The sequence below is a fragment of the Antennarius striatus genome, chromosome 19 (genome assembly GCF_040054535.1).
Source record: "Antennarius striatus isolate MH-2024 chromosome 19, ASM4005453v1, whole genome shotgun sequence".
Taxonomy (NCBI): Eukaryota; Metazoa; Chordata; class Actinopteri; order Lophiiformes; family Antennariidae; genus Antennarius; species Antennarius striatus.
Window position 1 is genome coordinate 538,094 of NC_090794.1, and position 12,339 is coordinate 550,432.

Consider the following 12,339-nt stretch of genomic DNA (forward strand, 5'->3'; position numbering starts at 1 on the left):
CCGGTCGGCCTGCAGGGGGCGCTGTTGTGAAGGAATTCAGACAAAGTTCATTTAAACTACAACAAAATTCTTTCAATCAATCAATCTATCTACCTATCTATATGTGTATATATAGATGCATATATATACATGTGTGTGTGTGTGTGTGTGTGTGTGTGTGCGTGCATGTGTGTGTGTCCAAACACTGAGATGAAGTGTTTTAACACAAAACAGATTCTGAACTTTAGAACCGGTTCATCGTGAGTTCTTTTATTCTTTATTTAACTCCCTCCAGAAACACAAGAACACAGATCCAGTATTTAATCAATTAATCAACAATCAATCTCTTTTAACTTTAATTAATCAACACCATTAGAATAAAGTTACATTCTTGTCTGGATATTGATAAACACTTAGAAAAGCTTTTATCATATTTATATTACGGAGGCGTTTTCCCTGATTTAGTAGGAAGGAATCAATAAAATGTGCCTCTAATCAATCAATTGTATTAATGATCTGTGATGTGTGGTGCCGGTCCAACCAATGCTAACGTGTTTATTGAGCGTTATTATGTTTATGAGGTGATATCTACAGGAGGGACGCGGCGCTGCAGATAAGTCACCTTCATGTACGGGCGGTGCTAATGAGCTGCAGTCAGTAAATCAAACGCACCCGCTTGAACACAGGCTAGTTTCCCACTGCAGCGCCAGAACGACGGCTGTGAGTGAATTTATGAGCTGCAGAGAACGCCTCAGGTGGGCGGGACACGCTCAAGAGTCAAAACAGAGGTCGCCCCGCCCTCAGATTGGTCCCGCCCCCTGTGTGTTTAATAGATTAGAAATGTACAGAGGAAGGATACACACTGAGAACAGATCAGGAAATAGTCCCTCTGCCCCACCATACATTCACCTCACATCAACAGGCTGGAACATTTACATTAATCCTAATATTAATATTAATATGAGGAACATTCACACTATTATTGATCACAGCTCAGCAAAGACGGAACAGGAGGTCCAGTTCTGGTTCTGAAGCCGAGGCCGGTTCCCCTGGTCTCACATTGGACTCTATTACAATAGCTTATCAGAAACACTGAGACGGTAGGATGACATCAAACAAACTGTAGGCCTCAACCTACTACTGTACTACTGTAGGTTACAGCTAGTCCTCAACTTATGAACACAACTGGTTCCTAGAGATTGTTCATAAGTTGATGTGCTTGTAAGTCGTTATTTGTTAAATTTCAATCTATAATCTCCATCTAAGGTCATTTAAATATCATTACTACTTTAAATATTAAAGTTCTTTTCCCTCAGACTGACCAGAAACAATTACAGGACATTAAAACAACACAGAATAAATAAAATACAGGTTCAGGTCATTTAGTGTTCAGTCGTTCTGATTATACGCCAGTTTAAAAATCTACTTTCTGTCCACCACAGATACTGGACTCTAAAAGTAACTAGAAAACCGTTTAAAGCTCATAATATCATGTTACTTTACAATAAATCAGAACAAAAACATGTAATCATATTAAAATATGTGTGTATAGTTCCAATATCTACCGTTAAACGTTACTCATGATTCACGTGATTTAATCCAGATAAGTTTACGGTAAATATTTAAGATCATCAACAACAGAGTCAGCTGTTGATGTTGATGATCCACTGTAGCATGTAGCATATAACTTAGCTTCATAGTGAAGGAAGAGGAAGAGGGGGAGGACTTATTGTCGGAGAGGGGTACACATTTGTTTGCATCTCTGAAAGTTCATAAGTCAAACACGCATAAGTTGGACGTTTGTAAGTCAGATGTTTGTAAGTTGAGGACTACCTGTGTTTCACTGAAGTTTAAAGACAAACTGGACCAAACGACAACAGGAATGAAGCGCTGAAGGTGTAGTTTTATAAAGAACATTTTGCTTCAAAGATTTTGAATATGTAAAAGACCGTCTGATTGTCCCATGATGCATTGCGTCGCTCCCCCTCTCTGTTGAACGTCTCAGACGTCTTCACGTCGTCCTTTATATTAATAAGTCTCTAACATTACAACTATTGATGGAGACCAAACGTCTGTTTGAGGCTCGACCGCCGCTGGTCGTCTGTCGGATGAAGCGTTGGTTGAAGGTTGAAACGCATCCATAATGAGACAAGAGATGCCCGGTTCTGACTGGAGGACGGACACGCCTCCTTCATGTGAGGGACGCCTTCCAGCAGAGACGGGCCACACCCCCTCTCGCCCCACCGCCATGACATCATCAATCAACATGAAGCCTGTCACCGGGTCCAAAGTCCAACAGGAGCATTCCAGTTGGTTCTGTCCGGACGTCGCTGCTCTCCTTCAGGTCTGGTGTTCCACTGCATCTGGGCTCCTTTTTACCCAGAATGCACCTCTGTATCTCCTCCACGTCCCGAGAGCTTGTTGTCCACTGAGAACAGAAACGATGATAAATATGATGATGACTTAATATATTAATGGTGTGTGTGTGTGTGTGTGTGTGTGTGTGTATGTGTGTGTGTGTGTGTGTATGTGTGTGTGTATGTGTGTGTGTGTGTGTCCTCACTCTGTCTGGATGGAACAGAAGCTGGAACACTCGGCGTCCTGCTGGCGGCTGCAGACGCAGCGGCGGACGTCCCTCCTGAACCGGATCGAACCAAAACCATAAGGAACCACATGACTGCAAGACAGAACGACCAAGTGTTTCACTGCGTGAACCTGGACTGTTTCACCGTGTGAACCTGGACTGTTTCACTGTGTGAACTTGGACTGTTTCAGGTGTGAACCTGGACTGTTTCACTGTGTGAACCTGGACTGTTTCTCCATGTGAACCTGGACTGTTTCACCGTGTGAACCTGGACTGTTTCACTGCGTGAACCTGGACTGTTTCTCCGTGTGAACCTGGACTGTTTCACTGCGTGAACCTGGACTGTTTCACTGTGTGAACCTGGACTGTTTCACTGTGTGAACCTGGACTGTTTCACCGCGTGAACCTGGACTGTTTCACTGTGTGAACCTGGACTGTTTCAGGTGTGAACCTGGACTGTTTCACCGTGTGAACCTGGACTGTTTCACTGTGTGAACCTGGACTGTTTCACTGTGTGAACCTGGACTGTTTCACCGCGTGAACCTGGACTGTTTCACCGCGTGAACCTGGACTGTTTCACTACGTGAACCTGGACTGTTTCACTGTGTGAACCTGGACTGTTTCACTGCGTGAACCTGGACTGTTTCACCGTGTGAACCTGGACTGTTTCAGGTGTGAACCTGGACTGTTTCACTGCGTGAACCTGGACTGTTTCACTGCGTGAACCTGGACTGTTTCACCGTGTGAACCTGGACTGTTTCACTACGTGAACCTGGACTCTTTCACTGTGTGAACCTGGACTGTTTCACTGCGTGAACCTGGACTGTTTCACTGCGTGAACCTGGACTGTTTCACCGTGTGAACCTGGACTGTTTCACTACGTGAACCTGGACTCTTTCACTGTGTGAACCTGGACTGTTTCACTACGTGAACCTGGACTGTTTCACTGCGTGAACCTGGACTGTTTCACTGCGTGAACCTGGACTGTTTCACCGTGTGAACCTGGACTGTTTCACTGCGTGAACCTGGACTGTTTCACTGCGTGAACCTGGACTGTTTCACTGTGTGAACCTGGACTGTTTCACCGTGTGAACCTGGACTGTTTCACTGCGTGTTTGTGGATGCTGGCGACCTGACAAACAGCCTTCAGGTGAATTCTGTTTGTTCATCAACTTTCCTGGAGCTTCCTGATAACCTGCTGAACGTCTATAAAACACCTGAAGGAGCCGCAGACGAGTTCCAGACTCCAGAGGAAACACAGAGTGTTGAAGGTCTCCATGCTGCCTCCACCGTCCTCTGGAGTTACTACCCGTCAGTGTATTTAGTGTACTTTAAATAAAGTTCTCATGTTCTCAGACATCACGGTCGTCATGACGACGTCAGAACCTTCTTCACGTGGATCCCTTTCCTCCCTGGACGTAAACAGCCTCTGTTTTCGTGGAGTCTCAGGTTCGGGACCGTCGGGTTCATTGAACGCTGATCCGACAGCCAAAGACCTCCAGCTCCCGGGCGCCGGTCCCGAACGCCGGGTCGTCCTCTAGATTTACGAGGGATGCTCATCCAACGTCGGGTCGGAACCGAGCCGGGCTTGAACACAACATCCACATCTGTCAGGATGAATTTACAGCGACCCGTGCGCCTGAGCCCAGATGGAGCCGATCCACCGGCAGCAGATGTTTGGGTCCCTGAAGGTCACGTCGGCTCGTGACGGCTTCCAAAGAGAGAAGAAGACAACAACAGGAAGTGCTCGTGGAGGCTTCTTCAGCAAGTTAGCATGCTAGCCAACAGCAGCCTCAGGCGAACGTGTTTGATGTTAGCCGAGCATTCTGGGTCTGGGGGTTTTATGGCGCCCCTCAAACGGACCTGGTCCTCGGGTTGGGGAGCCGTTCTTCCGATCCGGAGGGTTGACGAGTCTTTAAGTCGTAACTAAAAGAAGCTTTTATTACCCGTTCAGGTGAATTTTCCTGGCGGGGAATCGTTTTTACGATTGTTCCGACGACACGGGTGTTTTCATCCGAGCCCGTGGGCCAGGTAACCTACACAAACCAGACTGTCTGAGCAGGATGGGGTACCTTCAGGGACTCTGGTGGCCCACGGGTTTCGTAGTGCCGCCTTCAGGGGTAGTTAGCGATGGGGAGGTTTTATGGCGCTGCTATGCTTAGAAACCACCAATCAGGGCAGCCGGAGCTGCTTTTGGCTAATCGCTGCAGCTATTTTGGTTCCTGCTCTTAACTTAATGAGTTTCAAACGTGACATCTCGCAGTAATCATGGGTTTAGCGTGACAAACACAATACACGCCACCGGATGTGAACCAGCACCCTGGTGAGCCTCAGCGTGTGAAGTCGTCGGGACTGACTGGAAGGAGTTAAGTGTTGGGGGGACGCGGTTCAGACTCTGGTCACCTTTAGGGGCTCAAACAGGAAATGCAGCAGAAATTACCCTTCGTTAGCAAAGGTGCTTCCTGGTTAGCGCCACCACATCTCACAGCTAACTGCTCTCTGAGCCCAAATGAACTTAATTGCTACCAATTGTGAAGCCACGAAACCCCAACCGTTGTTTTACTCGGGGGTCGAGTCCCTTCAGGTTCCCGTCGGAGAGTCCTCGTCCAATCAGGGCCAGGAAGGTTCCCGGAATACGGACGGTTGTGTTTTAAATACTCTGATTACTGCGGTTCAGCCCTATTTTTAGACTGGCTTTGGTTTGGAGCCCACCCCCCCCAGCCCACGGCGGCGGTGGGTCCCGTAAAGACTCACCTGGGGGAGTTGACCCAGACGATTCCGATGTGGCAGAAGAAAATACACTCCTTGTCCTTCTGGTTCTCACAGGAGCAGCGCTTCTCCCGTCGGTGGGTGGGGTCGGCGGGCGACGCCAGGAGAGCCCTGTCCACCGGGGGGCTCGTAACGGAGAAGGTGGAAGCTGGGGGGCAAAGGAAGAAGAACACAAGAACCTTGTTTTCTTCTCCAACATCTCTGGTTCTGGACCGACCCGGCATCTGGTTTAAGGTCAAAGCTGCCCCAGGGGGCCGTGAACTGAACCCCCACACCTGAACCCGGCTCTAGAACACATGTTCATCTTAAAACCCTCACAGAGATCAGAAAGACCACAGAACCACCGCTGGGGTTTGATCTGCTATCGGTGCCCACAAGAGGAAGTTTGGAACCCAGGGACAGATTTACACGATTCACCCAGAGGTTAGACCCTGACCTGGGGTTAGACCCTGACCTGGGGCTAGACCCTGACCTGGGGTTAGACCCTGACCTGGGGTTAGACCCTGACCTGGGGTTAGACCCTGACCTGGGGTTAGACCCTGACCTGGGGTTAGACCCTGACCCTGAACTTAGACGCTGACCCTGAAGGTAGACAATGACTCTGAAGGTAGATCCTGACCTGAGGGTAGACCGTGACCCTGAACACAGACCCTGAGTATCTATAGACACTCTAGATAGATATCTGTCCATCCTGGAACCTTTTGAACAGACCCCACCAGAATGTTAGGGGGTCTCTTCTGGACCAGGTCACACCTGTTGGGGCTTTGATGTGGTTTCTAGTTTCCCATCATGCCTCAGCGATCTGCCATGTGATGTAACCGCCACTGTTTCAGCAACAATGAGGCCCGGGAATAAACGAGCTCCTGTTCCACACCACTGATGAAGACGTTCCGACAGAACGATGAAGACTGAGGTTCTGATCTCAGAGATAACGTCAGCCTCGGTTTGACCTGGACCTGGGGTTCCTGACGGTGGATCAATGGGTCGCTTGTTCCACCAGGAATGTTAATAAAAACATGACGGGGACGAGTTCCTCCAGAACATCTGGGCTCCTCAGACAACGGAGTGATTGATGAGGGCTTCAGGGATGTTCTGTCGGTGCTCCTCCAGGTGGACCTCCAGGCTGAAAGGTATTCAGCCCAAGAAGCAAACACCAGCCTCCAAACGCTCCGCACACCGGCGCTGACCCGGATGAACTGAGGGGGTTTTGTTCTGGCGCCGAGACCGAGGTGGAACTTAATCCATTCGTTACGGAGATGTCACGCCATTCAGAACATACCTGCCAAAGAATGCAGGCAGCAGAACCACCCGGGTCCAATATCCTGGGAAGAACCACCCGGGTGGACGGGGGGGTTGATCCCCCGGAGCAAATTAAACACTGCTAGCTCGGATTTAATCCCAGTCAAACACGGAGAGGAACTCCTCACGTCCTGGTCAACATCTCAGCTTCCAGGTCCAGACTCATGAACAGAACCTCAGTTCAGCAACCAGAACGGAGTCAACCCGACACCCACAGCAAGACCCCAGCAATCAATCACACAGCAAGACCCAAGCAATCAATCACACAGCAAGACCCCAGCAATCAATCACACGATCTGTTCGGATCGACAGAATCACGAAGGTCTGGATAATTACAGGAAAAGAAAAGGAAAGGAGAACCTCTGGATACGAGACCGACGTACGAGTCTATTGTAGGTTCTACTCTAGATTCTATTGTAGGTTCTACTCTAGATTCTATTGTAGGTTCTACTGTAGGTTCTACTCTAGATTCTAATGTAGGTTCTACTGTAGATTCTAATGTAGGTTCTACTGTAGATTCTAATGTAGATTCTACTGTAGGTTCTAATGTAGGCTCTACTGCAGGTTCCGTTGGGCCTTGGCCTCTAGAAACCAGCCGTGTTTGCGTAACCTTGACAACGAGCCGAAAACCTTCCGGGTCGGTCGGTGGACCGACGGTTCTGGTTGCGCCGCTACCGTTTCCCCCGTAGGAATCTAGTGTGTCCGCCCGGAGGCCGACAGCGGAACTGTTCTGTTTTCACCAGCGAGAACAGAATGTTTCTGGAGGAGTCCCAACGGGCCAATGAGGACGCAGCTTGGGCCGGCTGCCAGGGCGTTAATTCTGGGTGGGGCCAAGAGGCCGACAGGGGCAGTAATGTCAGAAGATGAGCGACAAGTCTGCAGACGTGACCGGATCTGAGCCGGTTGTCCCCCGGGCAGAACCCCCTGGAGTACCCCCTGGACCACATGTGGGAGTACTTATTAAACGATCAGGTGCTGGGGTCCAATCCCAACACGGTTTCATTTGTTCTGCTATGGGGGGGGGTCTTCCCAGATCCGCGGGGCGGCGGCCTCCTGATCCGGGTCTAGCAGAAGCCTTGTTGTTGTAACCCCAGTGGACTTCGGCTCCACGGGGGGTAAAAGACACGCCGGGGCAATATAGACTTAGTACGAAGCCCCAACACCCCCCCACCCCAGATCTTCAACCTCCACCGACCCCCGGAGAGAACACGCCGTCTGCCAGAGGATAGACGTTGGTGTTCTGAGCTGTTCTGACCCGGTTTGGGGCTGTTTGCCCCACCTGGTGGGGGGGTCGCAGCCTGATCCAGGTCAGGGTTCAGTCCAGCGCGTCAGACACCTGAGCGCTAACCCCCCCGCAGGGATTTGGAGAAACAACCTCTCTCTGGGGCTCCGGTTGAGGTTCCAACAGCACTCTGTTGAAGCTGATTGGTCCACCAGTGGGTCCACGTTAGCCATGCTAACAATGTCTCAGTCCCAGAGCTAACGGTGTACTTCTACCTGCTAGCGCAATGCTAACCAAATGCTAACCAAAACAAACAAAGTGTGAACCAGATTCTAGAGGCAGGTTGTCCTGGCCCCTCCTGACTGATGGCAGTCAGCCAATCAGGAGGGAGCTGGTTCAAGGTGCTATGATGTCATATGGAGGTTTAGCGCCAATGAGACATCTTTAGCATTCTGTAGCTTCACATTTCTATCAATACATTATATATAAATGAATATATGAATACATATATAAATACATATATATGCATAAATGATGTGTATAAACATAAACTACTCTCTGATAGTCAGTGTGGATTTAGAGCAAACAGCTCAGCATCACTAGCATTGATAGAATCAACTGAGATCATCACCAAAGCCATTGATCATAAACTGCACTCTGCTGGAATATTCATAGATCTACAAAAAGTATTTGACACAATCAATCATGACATGTTAATCAATAAACTAGAGAGGTGTGGGGTCAGGGGGTTAGTACTGCACTGGGTGAGAAGCTATCTGAGCAACAGGGAACAATTTGTGAAGGTGGGTGAATCATCGTCATGCTTGGACGTTGCTTGTGGCGTCCCCCAAGGGTCAGTGTTGGGTCCCAAACTTTATATAAATGAGATATGCAAAGTTTCAAAGGTATTAAAACTAGTATTACTTGCAGATGACACTAGCTTTTTTTGTTCTGGGGGGGAATTGCACAAACTACTGGGGAGGGTCCCTGATGAAATACGCAAATTAAAAATGTAGTTTGACAGGAACAAATTATCATTAAATCCAAGTAAGACCAAATTCATGATATTCAGCAACTGCAACAAGAACATTGAGGCACATGTACAGGTAGATGGGGTGGATGTTGAAAGGGTTTATGAGCATAAGTGTCTGGGGGGGGTAATAGATGACAGGATTAACTGGAAAGCTCATATCAAACACATACAAAGTAAATTATCAAGAAGGATTTCAGTTCTGAGCAAAGCCAAACACCTTCTGGACCACAGGTCACTCCACATTATATACTGTTCTCTCATTTTACCATATTTACATTACTGTGCAGAGGTCTGGGGCAACACATATAATGTACAATAAATCCATTATCCGTATTACAGAAAAGAGCCATAAGAATAATCCATAATGTGGGTATAGAGATCACACAAACCCACTATTCTTAAAATCCAGATTATTAAAACTCACTGACATTCATTTTCAAACAGGACAACTCATGGACAAAGCAATACATAAGACACTCCCTGGTAATCTACTAAAATGTTTTTAATAGAGAAGGGAATTATAACCTGAGGGGGGAGCACAACTTAAGCATCAGAGGACATGTACAACACTGGAAGGTGTTTGTGTTTGTGGAGTGGGGGTGTGGAACAGGTTGGGTGTCCAAGCATGATCCAGTTTAAAAAGGGCTACAAGAACATGGTTTTCACTGGGTACGGGGGGGGGGGTCTAACGATCAGGTGTTTTTATTAATTCTATTTGTAACTTACTTTTCTGTTTATCCTCTTGTATATATATATATATGTTTAGTACTTCATTTATTTATTCATTTATTTTTGTACTCTACACTCTATTACTATCAGTAGTGAATTCATGTCCATGGAGAAGTGAAGAAGGGGAAGGATTAAATTAGGATTAAATAGGATTAAATAGGATTAAATAAAGTTATGCTACATCCGACTCCTTTTCGGGAATGTTTTGAGTGTTATTAGTATTATTGTTGTATTGATTATTGTTGTTATTCTGCTCATGTTCAAAATAAAGCATTTATTCATATATATACATACAGTATATATACATATATATACATATATATGCATATACTGTATATGTATATATATGTATATACATATTTACATATGTATATATACAGTATATATATGTATATATACTGTATATATATGTATGTATATATATATTCATATATGTGTATATATATGCATACATACAGTGTATGCATATATATACATATATTTATATGAATATAAATATGTATGTACACAAGTATATACATATGTACGTATATATTTATATGTTTATACATACTGTTTATATAAATATTCAGATCCGTCTAAATGCAGTGAGCCATCGTCTACGGAAGCAGACTGAAACGGTTAAACCTGAGTGACACCGGATGTGACACCAGGAGTGGTTGCTACGGGTTACCTTGATGCTGATGGATCAGAACCAGCGCGGCGACCAGAACCCAGACGTAGGAGACCTCCATCATGTAACCCCTCCTCCACGCCCTGGCTGGGTCCCGGGGCGATCCCGGAGCTGCAGATGGTTCCTGGTGGGGGGAGCAAACGTTCCGGTCTGTGGGGGGGGCGCTGCTGGATCCGGGTTCAGGTTGGCGTCCACATGGAGACAGACTGAAGAGGTTCTGACCTCCCCGGCGGGGAGCGAGGAGCTACAGCAGAGGGAGGAGGAGCTGGATCTGCAGGGAGACACCTCCACAGCTTGAATCAATCACCGCCCCCGCCCCCCCCTCACTCACCCCCCACCCATCCCGCCCCTCCCCCGCCCCCTCTGATCCCAGACCTCCAGGATCTTCATCGTTTCTCTGCTGAAGAATCTGAATTTGATTCCTCAGGTTTGTGCTGGAGTGTGTTGGCGACACCTGACGCGGCGTTGGGTTCTCATTGGTTAAAAATAGCACCAACAGCATTGTCCAATCAGAGGCAGCGTCAGGCTGACGGGGCGACACCAACATCTGCGGTGCAGACTCCACGGTCGGGTTTCCCCAAAACGTCCCCGCAAGATGGCTAAATGTGGCTGCGTGTAGCGTGTTCCAGGTAAACACGTGAACCGCCAGGAGGAAGAGGAGGGGCCAGATGGAGGAGGGGCCAGACGGAGGAGGGGCCAGATGGAGGAGGGGCGGTCGGACTCGTTAACGAATTCCTGAGGATCCATTTTAATTGGTGGTTAGAACACACGGAATTCATCCCGCAGGAGCCGGAGACCCGACGGGGCGACGACGGCCGATGGAACGTTTCCATGACAACCAGGGAAAAACATGTGTTGTGTTTGTTTGTGTTAAACTCAAACACACAAGAACAAAAAACAACCGCCTATCAAAATGATGACATCATCGCCTCATCGTACACGCCCACTGGACACTTGTAAACAAAACAGGTAAACACCACTGACCGTTCTGGCCACACCCCTCCAGCGACCCTTGTGACATCACTGTCTGGAGGCGGGGCACCACCTACAGCCCAGTCATGCATACTACGACTGTGATTGATTGATTGATTGACTGATTGATTGATTGGGTCTGAAACCTGAATCCTTTCTCCATGTTGTTGGGATGTTGTAGTATCAATCCCTCTGTCGCTATGACGACTGTCTGGGGGAGGGGCCACACTGAACAAGTCCGGGTCCCGGTTCCGACAGCCTGCAGGAGTGCCCCCCCCCCCCAGACGGACCAGATGCCGGCGTCCTCGGGGGCTCTGTGGTCGTCTGACTCCCCATCTGGATTAAATACCCAGCAGCCCTTGAGGCGGGTCGCTTCATCCAGGAAGTGTTTTCTGACACCACATCTGAGGGTCTGAGCCCCACCCCCCCACAAACACCTGGTCCTGCCCTCTGAAGGCCCACCAGAACCACATCCATCCAGCCCCCCGACCTCAGACCCACAACCACTTCCTGAGGAACCCAGTGGCCTCATGGGAAATGGTTCCGGAGCTCGCCGGGGTCACGCCGGGGTCACCTGACGCGTGAGAACCTCCGCTGAAACAGGTCGACGACGAAGACGCCCCCACGGAACCCCATGGGTTTACTGATCAGCTGCTGATCGTCAATCAATGCTTACACAGATCAATACTGATTTATTAAAGTCTTTGCTGAAGCGGCGCCGGATTGGCTGGAGGCCGACAGGCCGACGCCTCCAAGCAGGATATTAAAATGAGCTGGAAGGAAAACAAACGCCACATGTTGGACGATCCGTCGGATAATCGCTCGCAGGCGGGACGAAGATCCAGATGGTCTTCATCACCAGGTCACGTGTCAACGGCGTCTGACCTCTGACCCCCAGGAGGTCACGTGTCGACGGCATCTGACCTCTGACCCCCAGGAGGTCAGGTGTCAACGGTGTGCGACCTCTGACCCCCAGGAGGTCAAGTGTTCACAGCGTCTGACCTCCCAGCGCCAGGTAAAGGTTCAGCATCTGCAGCAGGAACCTCATTGGTCACTGGCAGTAGGAAGTAGGAGGAGTC

General features: G+C 48.5%; 1 protein-coding gene across 2 annotated transcripts; it reads right to left on the reverse strand.

Annotated features, from left to right (window-relative positions):
- Positions 1 to 3: 3 nt before the first annotated feature.
- Positions 4 to 10,573, reverse strand: si:ch211-202p1.5 (uncharacterized protein LOC103909337 homolog). 2 transcript variants are annotated; one of them, XM_068341714.1, is made up of 4 exons: positions 10,289 to 10,573; positions 5,318 to 5,480; positions 2,543 to 2,656; positions 5 to 2,407 (listed from the first exon to the last, which is right to left on the reverse strand). In XM_068341714.1, exons 1-4 carry the CDS (start codon positions 10,350 to 10,352, stop codon positions 2,320 to 2,322), a joined length of 429 nt encoding a protein of 142 aa, XP_068197815.1. In that variant the 5' UTR covers positions 10,353 to 10,573; the 3' UTR covers positions 5 to 2,319. The 2 variants fall into 2 exon arrangements, with proteins under 2 accessions (XP_068197814.1, XP_068197815.1); XM_068341713.1 differs by lacking the exon at positions 10,289 to 10,573 and having other exon boundaries at positions 4 to 2,407; positions 5,318 to 7,751.
- Positions 10,574 to 12,339: the final 1,766 nt, after the last annotated feature.